We start from the raw sequence: 21,465 nt of genomic DNA, 5'->3' as shown, positions 1-21,465 counted from the left end.
GTTGGCTTTGCCTTTGCACAACAAAGACCTTAAGTAACTGAATTAATTGGGTTAAATGGATGTAATAATGCTGTGTCATCAAAGATTTCAGACCCAGCAGTGTACAAGACCAAGCCTCCTACTCTGTATTGTTGTTAAACTGGAGTTTTGTTTTCTATGCATTGATTTTACATTTATATGGTTTGGTGTGTGCACTTATTGCAGGAGCAGGTACTTCTGAAAAAGCATTTGAAATCGAATGTTTCATTATTTCTTCTGGAAAATTAAATGATTAAAAAAAACACAACTGAAGAGTTTCCAAATAAATTGGTGCACAGCTTTGTGCACCTGCTAGTAGGATAAAACTCATGATCAAATCATATGTAATTTACTTTTTTTCCCCATTTAGTTACAAGTCAGCCAGCTTAAACCACAGTCATGATTCCTCCAAAATAAAACCCTGTCATTGTGAAAAAACTCCCATCATAATCATTCTCCCTGTGAGAATCATGCCAAGCCAGCAAAATATGCACATTTTTTACAGTATACTCATTTACAACATTAAACTTTAAGTAACTCAGTACATGGTTCAATCATACAGACATTCTGTAAGACGTGGCAATGGAAATGTATGTGTAACAGCGGCCATAACGAGCCAATATCCACATAAAAAGGCAGACGCATAAGGAAACCCACAACTGTGTGTCTGGAAGAGACACAGATTGATACGTCGCGGGTGATTACAGTCACCGCCGGACACAGTTGTAATCCCAGCTCACTGAGAGGCTCGGTGGCCTGTGATAGGACGTCCTGTGAGCCACGGGCTTCTCTGATTGGCTAATCAGTCTTATCAGGTGACTGCAGTTTCCAGGCTCCGGTGATGTAGCGCAGGCGGATGAAAACCAGGTCTCGGCCCATCTGCAGCCAGCTCCAGAACGGGACCAGCTTGGACCCTGGCAGAGACCAAACACACGCATTTCATTTACAAATGTCATTTCAGAAGAACAAAAAAAGAAGAAATATGCAGATTTGGGGACATTTACATCAGATGGGCCACACAATAAATTAAAAATATTTTTAAGAAGCAGACATAAAGAGATGTATTTTACAATAAAACAATAACAATAAAACAATAAAAAGGTGCAACAGTGACAGGACGTGTCACCTTAACCAGTGAAAAACTCACCTTCTATTTCAGTCCAGTTGACAGCCACCTCTGCTATGGGGATTTTATAACACTGGGCAATATACAGAAGCTCCACGTCAAACGCCCTGACAGAGGGAAGAAGTTCACATATTCACGAGATGAATTCAAATGGAGGTTTGACTGAAGCTTAAAGTGATGGAGGTTATTTTACGGGCTGCAGAACCTCAATATGTCTGGTACCAATGCTGCTTTTTATCAAATCTCAGAGAGGAAGGGTTGGCACTCAAAAGTAGATTATTTTTCTCCTCCATGTGTTTAATGTACAAAGCGGGGTGGGGGGGGCACGACACACTGCTTTGCTACAACTGCTAAATGCTTGTTAGTTATATATACGGGTCAATGACGAATAAGGATTTTCAACAGGTCAATTTTAAAATAATAAAAAAAAGAATATCTATTGCAATAGTTCAAACATTAAGAATGTTGTGTACACATAAATTCATATAAACATTTTAAATTAAGTGATTTCAGAGTTTTTTGTCAAGATGAATTGGCACTAGCCTTAAAAAAGGTCATGTGGTGCAACCATGATTCATATTAAAATACATTAATTTCCTTAACATCTTGACATCTTTTTTTTTTTTTTTACAAGTTTTCAGTATTATACAAAAATGGTTGTTTTTTTAATGGTTGCGCCACATGATATTTCATAAAATGGACGTTATCATCAGTCAAACTTTGTTTGTATATTATGATGGAAATATACATACAAATGTGTTGTAATCTTACACACTACAAGACATTTGGGAAATCATGCAGATAGGGCAGAAGATTGATTTAAATACATTTAGAGTAATTTCAAATAAGTTTTCAAAACAAGAGTCATGGTCGGACGGTCGCACCACATGACATTTTGACGCTTAAAACAACAACAAAATCCCAAATAACCAGTATTTTTTGTAAAATTCAAGTGAGTCCATATGTGGGACAGGTAGTTCAAATATATGGTACTTTGATTCCATTTAAACCTTTTTTGAATTGAAAGAAAAATCTGTTTTTCAGAAAATATAGGCGTCACGTCATTGACCCATATATATATATACGGTATATATATATATATATATATATATATATATATATTCTTTAATATTTATAATGTATGTTTAATCTCTTTGCTGTGCATAGGTGACCATGTTCTGACTGTCTTTTTTCTTGCAATTTTAATCCATCTTATTTTTGCTGCTTTTTTTTAACTTGTTTTTATTGTAGCACTTTGAGATTTGTTTCAAATATAAAGTGCGTTATAAATAAAATGTATTATTACTACCGTATTTATTATTGTTAACAGACAAGTACCTTAAGACAATTTCTAATGTTTTATTAGACCAAGATCAAAAGAAAAAGTTAAAAGTGTAACAGTCTTTTGGAGGATTGAGACTAAATATAGGTGAAGAAACCTCACCAGTTACACTAGTCATTTTTGGTGCGATAAACTGAAATTCATCATTCCTGATGACCATCTTATTAGTTTCAATATCATATTCAAATGCACGTCACTGCAACAGCTACGGTATTACCCGGCGGTTTGCAGGTCCTTACCATCGCTCCACGTGAAGGGAGGAGAACGTCTTGAGAGCAGCTTCCCGTGTGAAGAGCTTGAAACCACACTGAGTGTCCTGGATCCCCCTCACGCAGAAAAACCACACCAGGAAGTGGAAGCCGTACATAAGAAATGTACGAAACATTGACCGCTAAGGAAAAAACATTTACTTATTTATTGTAAGGTTATAGCACTTCCTTAAGTACTTATATCTTCATGGAGACGAGAAAAAATATATTACCTGAGCGACAGAATCTTTTTCTAGGTGAGCTCTGGAGCCGCATGAAATGGCCAAGTTCTCCTGTGTGTAAGAGAGGCATTGTTTCCATATTAACTAATAATATTAATAACATACCTCAAAATACATGCATGACAAACAAAAGAAAGAAAAGCAGAACAAAACCCTACCGGTCCAGGATTGAGGTCTTTAAGTCCAGCCTCCACTTTCTCAACGTCACAAAACCTTGTGGCTCCATCAGCGTCTGCCATCAGGATGAACTTCCCCCTGGAGCTCAGCGTTCCCTGTGAGAGCAGACCAGGAGACAACGTCAGTCCGGCCCGGTGCCGCTGCGCTGCACCGCATTCAGACACGGATCAACTCCCAACCTGGGTTCAGGAGGCTGACACCACCTTTAAAACCAAACTGAAAACCTTTCTATTTAGTAAACCTCTAGTCAGTGTTAGTAAACCTCTAGTTAGTGTTAGTAAACCTCTAGTTAGTGTTAGTAAACCTCTAGTTAGTGATAGTAAACCTCTAGTTAGTGATAGTAAACCTCTAGTTAGTGATAGTAAACTTGTAGTTAGTGTTAGTAAACTTGTAGTTAGTGATAGTAAACCTCTAGTTAGTGATAGTAAACTTGTAGTTAGTGTTAGTAAACCTCTAGTCAGTGTTAGTAAACCTCTAGTCAGTGTTAGTAAACCTCTAGTTAGTGATAGTAAACTTGTAGTTAGTGTTAGTAAACCTCTAGTCAGTGTTAGTAAACCTCTAGTCAGTGTTAGTAAACCTCTAGTTAGTGTTAGTAAACCTCTAGTTAGTGTTAGTAAACCTCTAGTTGGTGTTAGTAAACCTCTAGTTAGTGTTAGTAAACCTCTAGTTAGTGATAGTAAACCTCTAGTTAGTGTTAGTAAACCTCTAGTCAGTGTTAGTAAACCTCTAGTTAGTGTTTAATAAATGCTGCAGGAGGGCACCGACATGATCCACTGGGCGGTGAACATCATCCTTCCTCTCCTCTCCAGGTTTCTTCCTCCTAAAGAGGAGTTTTTCTTGCCACTGTTTGGCTTAAGGTTTTTCTCCCACTAGGGGAGTTTTTACCTGCCATTGTTTATGTAATAATGTTCTGGGGCCTCATCTATAAAGCTTGCTTGCGCAGAAAAAGCGCCTGAAAGTTGCGGAAGCCACCTTCTACGCAAATCCTCGGATCTAAAAAGAAAAAACTAACCGAAAAATCTGCGTATCTTTACGGCAACTCGGACCCTCCCGTAAGAATTTACTTAAGACACGGGGAACTGGCGACGCAGGGATTGAGGTGGTGAAATGAAGCCAGATTCATGTCATACTCTTAATAATGTCATCACATATCACAACATATGTCAGGCTTAAAATAATAAAATAATAAAATAAAATAAAATAAAATAGCGCTGATCGTGTTCCTCTGTGTGAAGCTCAGTCAGTCAGGACTCTGGTGCTGCTGGAGCTGCAGCCTCTTCTTCACCCGCTTTAGGACAGAACAAATGAGGGGCTGCGTTTAGGGAGCCCCACGGAGCCCCTCATTTCTTCCCTAAAGGGACTCAGATTTTTTTTCATATATATGAGTTTTACGCGCACGTGAAACCTTTACGTGCTGCTTGTATATGGTGCCTAAATTAGGGTCCCGCGTTAAAACGACGCAGAGCCTACGGAGTAGGGTACGCGGCGACGCGCACCTACGCCGTAGGCTCTGCGTTGGTGACGCAGAACCATAAACCCGCCCTGAGCAGCTCTGAGGAGAGACGGGAGAGGAGGAGGAGGGGGAGCGGGGGGTGAAGCGGGGCTGCCTGCGGGGCCGTTTTCGTATCACTTTCATACAGTGTCTTGATAATTTGCAATTTAAGGCTGAGCCTACCGTTAGTTTTTAAACTTTAAAAAGTAAGGGGAAAAAAAACATGATTTTGAAAAGACGGGGGGACGTGTGTCCCCACTGTTGCGCCGGGGAACTCACGGCGTTTAGCGCAGCAACGACGTGCTGCCACTCACTCGCTTTATTTTATTGTATACTATTTATATACTTATTCTAACTTTTACTGTGACCACCAAATAATGTGGTGTTCCTGTCCTCCACATCATCTCTACAACATCTAGGTCTCCGTGAAAGTCAGTGTCACGGTGGCTGCTACTTCTAATTCATTCTGACAAACCATGGATCTGCGCCAAACAGGCTGCAGGGAGCCACTGCGCATGCTCAGCAGGCTCATCCATATGCATTTCTGGGCGTGATAGGAGGCGGATTCAGCTACGCAACCTTCCAGCTGGACTGCGTGGAAGTCTGCGTGCACATGGTTTTATTGATCCGGATTTTTTTTTGCGCACGGCATTTTCGGCTTTTGAGCGTACGTGCACTTTTAGTATGAATCCTACGCAGTCCATTTTAAATGAGGCCCCTGGTCTCTGGAAAGATCTTAGAGACAACTTCTGTTGTAATAGACGCTATATAAATAAAATAAAATTGAATTGATCTCTGGTCTCACCATGCGCACCGCTCCCCCTTTCCCCCTGTTCTGCACCAGCGTCAGCACCCGGATTTTATCTGCACTGTACTTCCTGGTGTACCGCAGAGCAACCTGCCAACACATCACAACAACAATCCATGACATGACTAATATTTACTGTTATATTCTTAGCTCAGCTAAATCTAATGAGGGGGAAAATCCCCAAAAAGTTAAAAATGATTACCTCTGTGGTTTTGTCCTTACTGCCATCATCAACCACGATGACCTCATAGGTGAAAGAGGGGTTTTGTTTCTGCGGTGAGGCAATAATGAGAGGGATTTGTAACATTACAGGCACTTTATACACGTCAATGCTGCCACCTAGTGGGGAAAAACATCTTTGGACGTAAGAACATCTACTTCACCTCTGAGAAGACGTTTAAATTAGGCCTGTGTTATAAAAATGGATTTTTCCAATTCTGAATCGATTCTCATATTAATTCCCATTACAACATTACATGTACTACATTACAACTTTTGGTATTTTTGTGTTCATGCCCAAAAAAGGATGTTCTGTTGGGCATGATTTTTTTGCCTTTAAATATGTTTAAAGGTATGAAAACATTAAAGTTTTCACTTATAATTGCATAAATTGTCTATATTTAATTTCATTTGCATAAAACGCTATAAACCAAATTCTCAAAAATTAAAAACCCGAAAAAGACTGAAAATGGAAAAAATTTAAACGGAATCTGGGAAAGAATAAAACCGATTTCATATATCTCTGTTTCCTCCCTGGATCTGTTTGGTAATTCTGACCCACACGATGTTTCTGAAAGCAGTTCTATCAGCATTCTGGGAGCTGATTGGTCTTTACAGCATCATTAGCTGACAATACTTGCTGTTGAATCTCAATATAATACCAGTATTCATATGTTGCAGAACTACACAGTCATATAATTCATGCAACAGCTCAAAAAACAGTTTTAATAACACTAACCCAAATCAATATCGGAATCGAATTGAACCAAATCTTGATAATCGATTCTGAATCTTAAGAATCGGAATCGATTCTTGACATTTGAATCGATCCCCAACCCTGGTTTAAATGCACTTCAACAGCTGCTTTTTGTAGATCACTTGTTTCACTTGTGTTAACTGCTTTGTTAGATTAGTACTCACAAATGACGGCGGTGGGCTTGATAATTACCTGTCTCTTTTCTAGATACTCCATAGCTTCATCCAGCATCACAGGCACTAAGGTGAAACAGAGTTATGAGATTAAACCTGTACCAGCTTTCATCATTGCCAGCCAACAGATGGTACAGTCATTCAACCTGCACTCTCTCTTCCTCTCGTACAACTGGAAATCATATTAAGATGATTCCTCACAGTCTGCTGTGCCTGGATTTTAACGTTCATAGTGAACTGAGTGTGCAGAAGCTCCAGAGACAACAGCCGGCAACACTCACTCCGGAGTTCTTCGTTGTAGGCCGGGATCACCACCGAGAGCTCCCTGGACTGGGGATCATGTAGGCTGGGGAAGGGCCGCTCCTCCCCTGTGGCAGTGAGGAAATATTTCTCCTTCTCGTGGCGTACCAGGTTCACCATCCCACCAGTTAAATGTGCTATTAAGAACACCTGTAAAAAGGAAGACAAACGAGAACAGAGTTCTACTTAGATTTCCTACAAAATATCTGTGTGTTTCTGCAGAGTACAAACTGATTCTAATTGGTGTAAGTTGAATCTTCAAGCGCATGGGAATGTACAGTGTCTCATACAAGTGTGGATATTCAGCAAAATCTCTCCTAAAAACAAGTGCCCATGTTGTTCTACTGCTCCAGTCTTCTTTGTCTGGTGTGTTTTGTATTAATCTTGCAAAATGTTACAAGTCACACCTACGTTTTCTCGCCTGCTTGTGATCAGCCACAGATACAACCAATCAATCCCTCCAGACCGGTGCATATGATGAACTTCACACCACTCTTACTCCTGCTGGAGCTTCATGTTTGATCTTGCATGACTGCAGTCAGACATCTTCCTGTTGTGCTTTTTTGTCCACACCATCAGCGGCTGCTCTATGCATGCTCAGGACGGGGAGGGAATTCAATCAGGAAGGAAGATTCAACGTTTGTTTCTTCCCTTTTGCTAGGCTGCTTTATACGAATCGCCATTATGAGAATATAATTACAGGACTGTCTCAGAAAATTTGAATATTGTGATAAAGTCCTTTATTTTCTGTCATGCAAAAATGTCATACATTCTGGATTCATTACAAATCAACTGAAATATTGCAAGCCTTTTATTATTTTAATATTGCTGATCATGGCTTACAGCTTAAGAAAACTCAAATATCCTATCTCAAAAAATTTGAATATTCTGGGAAACTTAATCTTAAACTATAAACCGTAATCAGCAATATTAAAATAATAAAAGGCTTGTAATATTTCAGTTGATTTGTAATGAATCCAGAATGTATGACATTTTTGTTTTTTTAAATTGCATTACAGAAAATTTAAAGAACTTTATCACAATATTCTAATTTTCTGAGACAGTCCTGTATAATAAACTGGATTGCCCTGTAACTGACTGGATTATACACAGATTATGATAAGTATTATTCATCTGAAACATAAATCAACTTGTTTCCTCTCTCTTCAAAGTGCCCTGGGATCACTTTTATTGCAAACTGGTGGTAACCCCCAGAAAAAAATACAATTTGAATTTTCCATTGTGTGCATGACTTGAGTCAGCCCCACAATGACTCCACTTTAAAAGGAGATATTTAAGGACCTTTTATGAGAAATTGACACAATTTCCTGAGCCATCAATGAAAGGTCTGACATGCCACCACAGAGATGTCGTACAAAAGCTCCCTTTCCAACCTGACTTCACAGCAGCCGTGTAAGCAGCAGCACTCCACTTCATGCCAGCCCCTTTTCCACGGGGAGTCCACCTTTTCAATGAAGTTGGGTCACACAGGGCTTACCTTAAACTCATACAGTAGCGTTGTGTTTACATGCTTTCCTCACATAAACAACCAATCCCATGTCTTGGTCCTTCCATGTAAATGAGCAGGTATTGAACCCGTCCCCCACTTTTCATTGGCTGCTGCAGCAGCTGTAGCTGGCAGGCTGAAGATAATCTGCAATAGTGTGTCATTGGAGTGTTCCTTCCTTTATTTTTGAAACTTTTACCCGTGATTGATCCGGGTCTACTTGAAAACTGTGCATTATTTTCTTCCTCAAGTGCAAATATCAAGTAGTATAGTCGCAGAGGTCTCAAGTAACGAAGTACAAATACTTCGTTAACTTACTTAAGTAGAAATTTTGGTTATCTATACTTCACTGAAGTAATTATTTTTCAGACGACTTTTTACTTTTACTCCTTACATTTTCACGCAATTATCTGTACTTTTTACTCCTTACATTTTAAAAACAGCCTCGTTACTCTATTTCATTTCGGCCTTTAAAAAAAACTATCCAGTTAAATTGCTCCATCCAGATAGAGTGAATTTGGTTGTGGTTGTTTCAGATGTTCTTGTCCAGTTTTGTTCTTACATCCGTTCCCTCAGATTCCTGCAACTAAACTTGGATGTACATTCCAATAAAGGTTAGGATAAATGATAACATGCCTCTGAAGTTTGACTTTTTGCACCATTACAATACTTATAGGCAACTAGTCATAATATGTTCTGCTCTCTGAAACACATGTTAATGCTCAATAGTACACATATATGCTTCTTTAATATATTTGCATTATACTAAGATGCATTCATTTTCAATGGCTTTTGTCCTTAATGGCTTTTTTCCCCCCTTACATTACTTTTATACTTTAAGTAGTTTTGAAACCAGTACTTTTATACTTTCTTGAGTAAAAAACTTTCTACAGGAGTATTTTTAAACTCTAGTATCTATACTTCTACCTGAGTAATGAATGTGAATACTTTTGACACCTCTGTATAGTCGTGATAAAACCTTAAGCTTAGAATGGTTAAAGAAAGGCTCATTGTCAGAGTTGAACATTTGCTTCACAGCATACAACAACTACGTGGGAACTAAAACAAGTGTTTTATTACTCACCACAACCAGAGCCAGAGCTGCCAGCGCAGCCAGAACCTCCACTATTTCACACAGGAAATCCATTTCCCATCAAAGTTCCCGAGGAGACAGACTTGTGCCTGTCCGAGCTTCTTAGCCGCCTTGCAGCTCGGCCACATCCACGCTGACGAGAGAGGATGGAGGGAGGAATCTCTAGAAAACGAGCTGCTACCGCATCTCTGTCAGGCTCCAGCAGAGTTTGTTCCAACGCGGAAGTGACTGCGCTGTTGTCGACACGTCACCTTTACGGCGAGCCGGCTCCGCCACACCGCCCCCTGGCGGCCAGGGGGGGAAGCGCAAATATATATTTATATACAGGACTGTCTCAGAAAATTAGAATATTGTGATTTTCTGTAATGCAATTACAAAAACAAAAATGTCATACATTCTGGATTCATTACAAATCAACTGAAATATTGCAAGCCATGTATTATTTTAATATTGCTGATCATGGCTTACAGCTTAAGAAAACTCAAATATCCATTCTAAAAAAATTTGAATATTCTGGGAATCTTAATCTTAAACTGTAAGCCATCCTATATGGTATAGGATCTTTCCAGAGACCCAGAACATAAACCCCCGAGCAATTATTACATAAACACCTGTAGGTAAAAACTCCCCTTTAGGAAGGAAGGAAGCTGGACCAGGGCCTGGTGGACAGGAGAGACACTGACACGATGCTTAGTTGGTGCTCTGCAATTTCTTTTAAGCAATAAAAAAAGAAAAACATATTTCATTAATTTTTTAATGTCATCTTATTAATGTCTGATACACCACAACCTTGTATTGTTTTAAAAAAAAAGATTAAAAAAAATATCTTAAAATTGTATTTGTTCGATAACACTTTAGCAAAAACAGCGACATACAAATATAAATAATAATGCATAATAATGAATATAATTTCATGAAATGAGTTTAAGATGTTTATGACAGACATTAAAAGTTTAACACATAACCTGATACAATTATACACTATTTATAATGTAAACTTCAGTTAGATTTATGCAGCTGTGGTGTCATTTAGCCTATCCAAAGGTTAGTTCAGAGCCAGAATGTTCCTATTTGTTTGTAAAAACAAACAAAAAAAAACCCCAGAAAAACAGCAAGAAGTAAGAAAATAAAACTTGTTGAGTCAAATGCACTCAAAACCGGAGGCTCTAGTTTTGGCTCTCTTGGCAGTGGTTTTTGAGCCAGATGTTGTCAAAAGCTCAGGAACCAGGACCAAACCCAGGCTGCGATAATTCTTGTACGGGCAACATGTGGCCCAGATGTCAGATGTAGCTTTGACACGGAGTAGGACAAGTAATGGGCAATACAACATGTGACCAAAAGACCAGCGTAAAATGGAGATTGTGCTGAGTTATATTGCTGACTTTAAGCGGCCACACTTAACCTAAGTTAGCACCATTATTCCAGACCAAATCTGGGTCAAAGAAACTCCAGATATGGACTATGTTTGGGCTTAACTTTCTTTACTATCTGGACGGCTACCACTGATCTGACACAAGCAGCTCCAGAGTAACCAATGCCTGCAGAATAGTATAAGGAAACCCACAAACGGCAAGGACACGTGCAAAATGAATTTAGAGTTTTAATTGATAGAGTATCAAAATTTAGGTTTTTAGGTGTTATTATAGATGATAAATTGACATGGAAAGCTCATATAGCTCATGTAAAATCAAAAGTGTGCAAAAATATTTTTGTTTTGAATAAGGCTAAGTTTGTGTTAAATCATACAGTAATGAGAATTTTATATTGTTCATTAATTTTGTCTTATTTAACTTATTGTGTTGCAGTCTGGGGCAACACATATCCAACTAATATGAATCCTTTATGTTTATTACAGAAAAGACTTAGAGTTATTTACAATACGCGTTACAGAGAACACACCAACAGATTATTTATTGAATCAAGATTACTGAAACTAATGATTTAGTTAAGTTACAGACACTCACAATCATGTAACAGCTAAATGTAAAGCATTACCAGAAAACGTACAATACATGTTTACTTTCAGTTTAAATAACGAAGATAGTCGTAGAAAATTTAATTTTAAACATGTATTTGCCCGAACAACTTTAAAGCAGATGAGTGTTTCTGTTCTTGGAATTAAGTTATGGAATTCATTACATTATGATTTAAAGGGCTGTATAAACATATTTCAGTTTAAAAAGAAATTTAAAGAGAAAAAAATAGCAATGTATGGATGAAATAGTTAAAATTTATAATATATGCGTATGGAGACAGACAATCTTAGATTTTTTTGTTTTTCTTTCTTTGTGATGTTAACTAAGTAATTGTGCAGACCATCTGTTATTATTGTTCAATGTTGTTCTGAGGGAGGGGCAGGTAGAATAAGATTTTCTTCTTCCTGCTCCTTTCTGGTTATGGAATATGCTTTTGATTGTGTTGTCATTTTACTTTTTTGTTTTTTTTGTTTGTATATTTCCATGAGCGGAATAAATTCTCACTACCTCAAACTGCTGCACCTTAAAATGTTTATAATTTTTGTATATAGAAATTCCACATTTGTCTATTGTCTATTTGTCTATTGTTCATTTGTTTATTGTTTACCTTTAAGACCATAGAGAGCGAAACTACCGGAGTCAAATTCCTTGTTGGACAATGTTCGAACCTGGCCAATAAAGATGATTCTGATTCTGATTCTGATTCTGAAATAAAAATAAAATGAAATGAATTGCATGGAATTACAAGCACTGCCCTGTCACAGTATAACAGATTCATCTGAGCCAGCCCTGAGTAAAAATGCTTCAAGCCTAATCTTAAAATTAAGGATGTTGTCTACTCTTCATATTATATTATGAATGCAATTTGGAAGGATGAACCAAAATTGTATTCACAGAACTACAAATATACACCACAGGGAATCAGACACAGGAGAGCGTTTACAAACAAAAATAAATAAAAAAAGACAACAAGTCCATATATTATAGGTCAGAAAATAGTGGTTCAGTTTCTATGTGGGTATAAGGACCGGTTTGGTTTTTACATTACAGTCAGCGAGTATCTAATGTGAAATGTAATCACTTCCTGAAATAAATACCAGAATCTCAATGCTAATACACAAATACTATACGATACTAAAAAAGCAAAAATAATTTTAGTAAATATAGAAAGGACATCCTGCAGCTCATTGTAAAGGTATATGTGCAGGTTTTATATTTGTTGAGAATCTTTAGAGGAAGGTTTTAGATGGTTTATTGAGTTTAATGTAGAATATTTGAATATTAAAAAAAGACGAAATAATTTCTAACTAAAAGTATTATTATAATATAATCATAATCAGTACTGGAGTTGAGGGGGTTGAGGGGGGATGGCATCCCCCCCTGAAATAAAAACGGTCCAAATCATCCCCCCTGTAAAACTGCCATCCCCCCTTTCCATCCCTTATGTCATTTCATCAGTGAATGTGGTTTTACTGCTATTTCAACATTTAGAGTCATCACCAGAAAAATAACACCAGAAAAATAACTCATTGGACAATTTTCACCTGTTTCAAGTAAATTTTCACTTTAAATAAGTAGAAAAATCTGCCAGTGGGACAAGATTTATCTTCTCATTACAAGCAAAACAATCTTGTTCCACTGGCAGATTTTTCTACGTATTTCAAGTGAAAATCTACTTGAAACAGGTGAAAACTTAAAATGAGACATTTTAACTAGAAATAAGACAAATATTCTTGTTAAGATTGTGAGTTTTTGCAGTGATCCATTTTACTTATCCTGTGAAGGACAGAGTCATATTGATAAGTTCAGAAAACTGTTTTTTATTGTTGTGTTTTGATGTATTTGATGTAAGCCCAGTGGATATTTAAAGCTTACAGAAGGCTGCATTTAACTGCTGCTATGTCATTCCTGCAGTATTTCTGCAGGTGTTTTGGTCAGTGCTATTATTTGTAATATATTATATTATTTGTAATCAGCACAAATTATCATATGATAAAATCCACCACCCCCCTGAATTATTTTTAAAACTCGAGTAGGCTACTGATCATAATTAATTTCCACTCGGAGATCAATAGGGTGTTTAAAATTGAATTGAAACGTTTTTTGATTCCGCGCTTTGCACCCTCGCGGCCACCGTAGTCCAAACCCACGTGGTAAATCAAAACATCATGGCGGCTGGTTTCAAGTAAGATCGCTGAAACTTTGAGTTTTTAACGAAAAATACAGCTTTGGGCTTGATTTTTTTGCCTTAGAAATTACTGAGATGTTAGCGTTAGATACGACCACATTGTATTTTATAAAGCATGTCATAGTGGGTTTAGGGAAAGCGAACTTCTGTTAGTCTGTGCGTGGATGTCCGGTAAAGTAATTTAGATTTTAGTAGATATTAAAAAAATCCTGCTAAATATTTCCCATACTCACAAAGCAGTACGTATCCACCACATTTTCAGTAGTTTCAATGGCGTTTTGTGTTTGAACACGTGTTTGTACTTGCAGGACTGCGGAGCCTCTGGAGTATCACAGGAGTTTTCTGGTTCGTGTTTCCCCCCCGTTTCAATCCATTTCATGCCACTGACTTTATCTGAGTAAATGTATTTCTTCTGCATATGTATCATCAGAGGTGTATAATCCAGGTGCCATAAAGTAAAAATCCAGTCCAGCAGTTGTTCCAACCATCACTAAACCAGCTCCTCTGCAGGTAGATGGTTGTTAGTGAAAACACCTGTTTAAAATGTACTTGCTGATCCACAGGTATATGTTTTAATGAACAAATATCAGCTTAATGTAAAGACAATTATTTGACTAATGGTACTTTGAGACTGACCCATTTCAAAATTGGTCTTAATTTAAGATTGATTCAAAGCTATTTTTTATTTAGTAAAAAACAACATCAAAGCACATTCCAGAGGTGTATACAGGACTGTCTCAGAAAATTAGAATATTGTGATTTTCTGTAATGCAATTACAAAAACAAAAATGTCATACATTCTGGATTCATTACAAATCAACTGAAATATTGCAAGCCTTTTATTATTTTAATATTGCTGATTATGGTTTACAGTTTAAGATTAAGATTCCCAGAATATTCAAATTTTTTGAGATAGGATATTTGAGTTTTCTTAAACTGTAAGCCATGATCAGCAATATTAAAATAATAAAAGGCTTGCAATATTTCAGTTGATTTGTAATGAATCCAGAATGTATGACATTTTTGTTTTTTTAATTGCATTACAGAAAATAAAGAACTTTATCACAATATTCTAATTTTCTGAGACAGTCCTGTAATCCAGGTGCCATAAAGTAAAAACGCTGCCATGTTTCTGGACCAGCCAGTACATTTAGAACAGAGGTTTTCACTAAAAACCATCTACCTGCAGATGAGCTGGTTTAGTGATGCTTGGAACAACTGCTGGACTGGATTTTTACTTTATGGACCTGGATTATACACCTCTGCGTATCACTGACTTGAGCGTCATTTGATCTGCAAACGTTCCCCTCTCAGAAAGAAAACTGCCGACCAGATGGACGGGAGCTGTCTGAATTCCGAACCACAACTCTGAACATAGGTGAGGTGAACTTGTGACTGGTTGTTTCAGAGCTTTTCCTCGGTCCTGACTGCCCCCCCCCGTCTCTGTGCAGGGTCCATATCCACCGCTGATGGCTCAGCCTTGGTGAAGATGGGAAACACCACCATCATCTGTGGCATCAAAGCGGTACGTTAAGTGTCATAAGTTCCAAATTCCAGTCCAGGCAGCCATTTGTACACTGGGACGCCTCCAAAAATGTTTCCTAGGGGGGGCCAGATGGGGCCACTTAAATTCTTGGGGTGGACACCAAAACTAAAAGCCATCATTACAGGATTTTATTATACTGTTGTAGTATACAGACTCAGAAATACTTTTTTTTTTTTTTACTTTCTAACTTGTCTGCATATATATTAATGGTTAATACCATGTTGGTAAAAACCTAAGGCATATATATATATATATATATATATATATATATATATATATATATATATATATATATATATATATATATATATATATATATATATATATATATGCATTTTTAATATATCATATTTATTTTATTATATATAATATATATATATTTTATTATAAAAATATAAATAAATATATTATATAATATATATATTATTATATAATATATTTTATTTATTTATATTTTTTATTATTAGGCTCAGAAATACTTAAAGAAACACCTACTGATGCATTTGGCCCAAATGATTTGGGATGAAACGCAACTGACGATAGAATCTATGTGACCGGCAAGTGTTTTTTTTTTTTTTTTTATTGTGGCCAGTGGGGTGGCCAGCAAATCTGTAGGGGGGGCCATGGCCACCCCTGGTGGCGCCACTGTTTATATAAAGTGTGAATTAAGATGAAGACAAGGAGAATAGTAATAAATCACACTTTGGACTGCCTTATCTCAGGCTAAGAAATCCTAGAATTACCCACATGTTTTTAAGCCTTTTTTTTGCTTCATTTGCAGGAGCTGGCAAACCCTACAGTGGAGGCACCTGCTAAAGGTTACATTGGTAAATACAGTACAGATTTGAAGTGTTAATACACTCCTTGCTTTGATTTTGTACTTCTTTCCAGTATGTGACGACATTCTTTATTATAAAAATGAGCAAATATCTATTGAGTGCATGTTCTCTCTGTCGTCTGTAGTGCCCAACGTGGACCTGCCGCCGTTGTGTTCGTCGCGGTTCCGGCCCGGCCCTCCGGGAGAACAGGCCCAGGCCGCCAGCCAGTTCGTCGCTGACGTCATTGAAAGGTGCCACAGATTTTAAAGTAATTGTTGTCGTTTCCATTCTACACCGCATCCGGTCAAATTCAGCACAGATAATGTTTTTGTACTGGTTACAGCTCAGAGGTGATTAAGGCGGAGGACCTGTGCATCGACAGGGGGAAGGTAAATAGATGGACCGTTGCAGACGTTGACGGTTGATTGTGATGGTAGTAATTAAGCTGAAGTTGTGCTGGTTCTTGTTGCAGCTCTGCTGGGTGCTCTACTGTGACATCATGTGTCTCGACTATGATGGGAACATCCTGGATGCTTGTATCATCGCCCTGCTGGCTGCTCTCAAGAACAGTATGTACTGTTAGAATTGAAGTAATAGAGAGAATGCATTGACGTCACTTTCCCACTGGACCAGCCCCCTTACCGAGTGGCAAAAATGACTGCAACTAGTGGAGAAGACGGGATAACAGCTGATTATCGGCTTAAATTAAAGGCAGTTGGACTTGACAGTGACCCGTACAGTTACCCCAAGAACCAGTGGTCCATGGACATTAATATTTGGTACAGTTACCCCAAGAACCAGTGGTCCATGGACATTAATATTTGGTACAGTTACCAAGAACCAGTGGTCCATGGACATTAATATTTGGTACAGTTACCAAGAACCAGTGGTCCATGGACATTAATATTTGGTACAGTTACCAAGAACCAGTGGTCCATGGACATTAATATTTGGTACAGTTACCAAGAACCAGTGGTCCATGGACATTAATATTTGGCCACGAATCCAATTTCCTGATATTTATATGAACTTAATTTCTACGCCGGGGAAATACACAAAGCAAAGCTTGAAGGCTTACAAAAGTCTTGACGCTTGGTCCGACTTCAAGGCAGGATTTGTTGGTTTGTTTTCAGACCTATCATTATTATTATCACTATTACTATTATTGGTTATTTAAGCTATTATTATTATTACTATTATTATTATCATCGTCATTATTACTATTATTATTATTATTATTATTTTGTGTAGACTTATGATACTTCATTCGTTTTTTTTGTATATTCTATTCTGTTAAAAGGTGGGCAAGATAAGCTTAATGCTTCAAGCCCAGACCTTTTCAGTCAAAATAATCACAATGTTGACCAGGGAAAAACCTGTGTTATCTTGTTTCTTGATTTTTATGTTTGTGATTGACCGAAATAAATATTAACTAACTAAATAACTGATGAGGACACAGAATTTTATGATTTGACCGTTTAACGTTAGCTACCCAAAAATCCAACATTACCTGATACAAAATAGGAACCACAAATCCACGTTTCGGTGTCTGGAATCCAGTTGTTTCTGTGAATTGCAGCGATCCATTTGTCTTTCTTAGGCTTATTTTTCGGCAGTCTGTAAAACGATAACTCTGATTTCTTGCTAAATCTAGTCGATCACACAACAGCTCTTTCCCATTTTAGATGTTTTCCAGTTGCTCAAACTGAAAGTTTACGCTTCCACTCAGTCGACGTAACGTGAAGTCTCATCTGTGACGTCATGCACATTCCCTGTATAGACTGTTACTGTTGCCAGAATTGAAAAGAAATACACAGTTATGCATTTCAGTCTAGATCTAGTCATTTTTCCTATTATGCACCTGTGATGTTACATATCCTCATACTTCCAACTTTGGCTACGAAGCGAGAGGTTTTTGTCGTCTTCTAACGTAACCGTTTCCCAACAGCACGACTGCCAGAAATCACCATCAACAAAGACACATGTGCACCAGAGGTGAATTTGAAAGTGAGACACGGGCTGCATGTTCACAAGCATCCGGTTGGGACCTCTTTTTGTGTCTTTGATGAGTAAGTGTGTCTCTAATTTAAACACAATTCTAATTGTAAACTGGTAAAGTGTGTGTGCTGATCCCGGCCTGCTGTGTGCAGCTCCATACTGATCGTAGACCCCACGGCGGAGGAAGAGCGCCTGGCCACCGCGCAGCTCTCCGTGGTGACGGACGAGGAGGGCCGACTCTGCGCTGTACACAAACCAGGTCAGGAACAGCGTGGGGCAGCCCTCTAGGGCTGCAACTAACGACTATTTTAAGAGTCGACTAGTCACCGACTATTGAAACGATTAGTCGACTAATCGGATAATTAGTAATTTTAAAAAAAATTTAGTATGAGGTTGCATTAATTATGTGGCAAATGATAATAAACACAAGAAAGATGGCACAAAATACGCTTAATATCTTACCAAGGCGGGTCCGTTTCGTTCAACACTCCGACGTGCATTTTCAAATGCATTACCGGCGTGCTCCGTGATGAGGAAGGTCGGCTTTGCAAACCTTGCAAGTAATCTTTTTATTCGGGGTATCCAGGCTAAAATGCTCCCAAACTTTTTAAGTTTTATTACCCGCAGCTGCACTGAGACGCTATCGTGCATGCGCGACTCTCAGCAAAGATTGTATTGAAGTGACACGCCTCACTCCGTTGGAAAAACACGTCTGGCGACATTGTCGACAATTTTGATTATCGATTTTTGCCGACAACGTCGACGAATCGTTACAGCCCTCTTTAACTTATTAGGAATTTCTAATCGTTAGGAACAATAATTGAGAATAAGATGCTGCTATTTTGTTAAAAGAATACACACTTAACAAATTTAAATGGTTCACTTAATATAAAAATATTGGAGGTAGCAGTTTGATCCATCATCATTTTTCTCCCATCTTCCTGCATCTCTCAGAGAGCACTGACTACGTTTCCATGCATCAATAACCCTTTTCTAACCGGAATATTAGCAATAACCCGGTTTTGCACGGCCATGTAAACACCAATAACCCCTTTGAATAACCGGAATTTGCTCATATTCTGGTTTTTAAAAACCCGAATATGACCCCTGGGTTACTCCTTTTAAAACCTGAATATTGGGTCATGTAAACGCCAAATGGAATATCCCCATCAAACGGATCAGGAATTTGTTTTCTGCTCATGCTCTGTTCACAAGGAATCTTGGTCTTTTGAGTCTGGGAAGTTCTTATAAACACGGAGAAACACAAGACCAGGAGGAGACTAATCACTTCATAAATGTAATGAAAGATATGAATATTTTGGCATTTGTAGACGGTAGAAAGTACCGGGATAGGCAGATTTACAAAAAGGTGAGCGAAAAGTTGCGCAAAGCAGGATTTGTACGAACGCCAGACCAGATCAAGCTCCGCTGGAAAAGGCGAACTACAGGGCCGAGAAACAAAACGACTTCTAGTGGGCTGTTCATTATCTGCCATGCTGCTGTTATTGTTTGCTCACGCATGGAAACAGATTATTCCCAATGTTCCAGTAACCGGAATATTCACCGTAACCCCAATTTTGACTGCATGTAAACGTAGTCAGTGAGGAGGTTTTGTAGTTAGGCGTTTTGTGCTTTCTTGCAAATGCTGCCCCGTAGAAACCAGTGCTCAAAGGCTTCAACATGTGTTCAGCGAATGGATAATTATAACATTTTAGGAGTAAATCCTAAAGTTGACACTTCCTCCAAAATACAAGTTTAAAGCAGATCTCTGGTTATTCTGAGGTTGAACTCCTGCTAACGGTTGTGTTTTGTTCTCAGGTGGCGTTTCGCTGTCGGCGGAGAAGCTGCAGGACTGCATCAGCCGAGCAACGCTACGACAGAAAGAGATCCAGAAACTCATCGACAAAGTTGTAAACAGTGTCACAACAGCACAATAAAACACACTCAAAATATAATTTTTATCTAAAAGCTGTATTTTCCACTGTCAATATATATTCTTTTTTTTTTTAATAACAATAAAACTGCTGACAAAGACTGCTTAAAAAAATTATTTCTCAGTGTCCAGAAATGTCTCACGCTCAGCTGACGCCTTGTAAGAATACGCCCGTGGCTCCTGAACTGATTTAAAAGGAAATGCATCTTTTAAAAAATATGCTGTACAAAAGCCACCACACCATCTTGCATGATGATCTTGAGTCCTTGTGTGAGCCCTGTGCTGGGACTAACAGAAGAAAGACTTCCAACAGACTGAGAGGTAGAGAGCAGCCCCCAGGCACTATTCCAAGATCAGATTTGCATTTTCACACATCGTGGTTATATGGAGGATTTGGTGTCGAGAAGCTCAGCAGGGATCCGTGCTTAAAAAAAGCTGTTTCTACAGGGTTCAACCGAGCAGAGGCGGGAGGATTTGGCAGCCTTGTGCAGAAATCCTCTGAGAAACGTCTACTCTTGATCCTCTCAGTCCGCAGGGCCTCCACAGTGAGAAGTCTTCCTGAAGGGACAATACGTTATTGTGGAAGCCCACTACCTAGAAGAACCATCTCCAAAAATATCACTTAAAGTTTCTTTAGGGCCGTCCGTTGTAGAAACCCCATCCTCTACGGTGAACAAAGTTTTGGATTTCCAAAACCTCTGAGAAGCATTACAAATTTGTCATGATAGAAAACGACAAAGGGACAAATATGTCTTTTTTTTTCTGCCTGCTGTCCACACTGAGACAGACGAAGAGGCCAGTGTGGATCATTCCTGTCCGTACGGAGCTGGGGAAGGTGTTAGTGTGATGTGAGTCTGTCAGGACTTGGGGAGGGGCTGCGGTGTGCTCCTCTTCCTCTTACTTCTTGGCTGGCTGGCGGTATGTTGCCGCGGCGCTCCCCCCTGAGGAGCCGCTGCTCCCATAGCCATTTGCTGCTGCTGCATTTGGTGCTGCAAGAATTGCAACTGTTCAGCAAAAAAAGTGGAAAAACAAAAACAATATCAGGAGATTTTCAGTGCATTCACTACTAGCTACATAAAACAACATAAAAAAGACTTGTCAGTTTATCTAACGTCTATATCTATATGTATGTATATATACACAGGACTGTCTCAGAAAATATTGTGATAAAGTCCTTTATTTTCTGTAATGCAAAAATGTCATACATTCTGGATTCATTACAAATCAACTGAAATATTGCAAGCCTTTTATTATTTTAATATTGCTGATTATGGCTTACAGCTTAAGAAAACTCAAATATCCTATCTCAAAAAATTAGAATATTCTGGGAATCTTAGGCCCCGTTTCCACATAGCCGGGTATTTACAAAAATTGATATTTCCCCCACTACGTTTTGAAAAATTCCATCGTTTACACGAGATCGTTTTCAAAATCTCTTCATTTACACTAATCCGCATAAATACGCTGTTAACGTCATGCCAGCCAATCAGAATCCTGGAAAAAA

At 38.4% G+C, this 21,465-nt stretch overlaps 3 protein-coding genes across 6 annotated transcripts in view; 1 reads left to right on the top strand and 2 right to left on the bottom strand.

Moving 5' to 3' along the window:
* Positions 1-350: 350 nt before the first annotated feature.
* Positions 351-9,724, bottom strand: LOC133459440 (dolichyl-phosphate beta-glucosyltransferase-like). The gene is made up of 10 exons (XM_061739362.1): positions 9,494-9,724; positions 6,884-7,052; positions 6,622-6,668; positions 5,656-5,724; positions 5,451-5,543; positions 3,135-3,248; positions 2,968-3,027; positions 2,726-2,877; positions 1,166-1,251; positions 351-932 (listed from the first exon to the last, which is right to left on the bottom strand). The coding sequence occupies exons 1-10, from the start codon at positions 9,554-9,556 to the stop codon at positions 817-819; spliced, it is 969 nt and encodes a 322-aa protein (XP_061595346.1). The 5' UTR covers positions 9,557-9,724; the 3' UTR covers positions 351-816.
* Positions 9,725-13,635: 3,911 nt separating this feature from the next.
* Positions 13,636-20,062, top strand: LOC133459439 (exosome complex component RRP43-like). Of its 2 annotated transcripts, XM_061739360.1 has the most exons (11): positions 13,636-13,663; positions 13,975-14,011; positions 14,981-15,044; positions 15,118-15,191; positions 15,994-16,039; positions 16,176-16,281; positions 16,374-16,419; positions 16,503-16,599; positions 17,979-18,099; positions 18,181-18,287; positions 19,847-20,062. In XM_061739360.1, the coding sequence occupies exons 1-11, from the start codon at positions 13,647-13,649 to the stop codon at positions 19,963-19,965; spliced, it is 834 nt and encodes a 277-aa protein (XP_061595344.1). In that variant the 5' UTR covers positions 13,636-13,646; the 3' UTR covers positions 19,966-20,062. The 2 variants fall into 2 exon arrangements, with proteins under 2 accessions (XP_061595344.1, XP_061595345.1); XM_061739361.1 differs by lacking the exon at positions 13,636-13,663 and having other exon boundaries at positions 13,995-14,063.
* The window catches only part of LOC133459438 (transcription factor SPT20 homolog), a 22,108-nt gene continuing 20,623 nt past the window's right edge, over positions 19,981-21,465 (bottom strand). For all 3 annotated transcript variants that reach the window (XM_061739359.1, XM_061739357.1, XM_061739356.1), the window contains one exon: positions 19,981-20,965. In XM_061739359.1, coding sequence (XP_061595343.1) covers positions 20,859-20,965 — 107 coding nt within the window. In that variant the 3' untranslated portion in view covers positions 19,981-20,858. The remainder of the gene's footprint in view (positions 20,966-21,465) is intronic.

Source organism: Cololabis saira, chromosome 14 (genome assembly GCF_033807715.1).
Source record: "Cololabis saira isolate AMF1-May2022 chromosome 14, fColSai1.1, whole genome shotgun sequence".
Lineage (NCBI taxonomy): Eukaryota > Metazoa > Chordata > Actinopteri > Beloniformes > Belonidae > Cololabis > Cololabis saira.
Note: the sequence above shows the minus strand (reverse complement) of the source record. Positions and strands in the feature narration are given on the sequence as shown.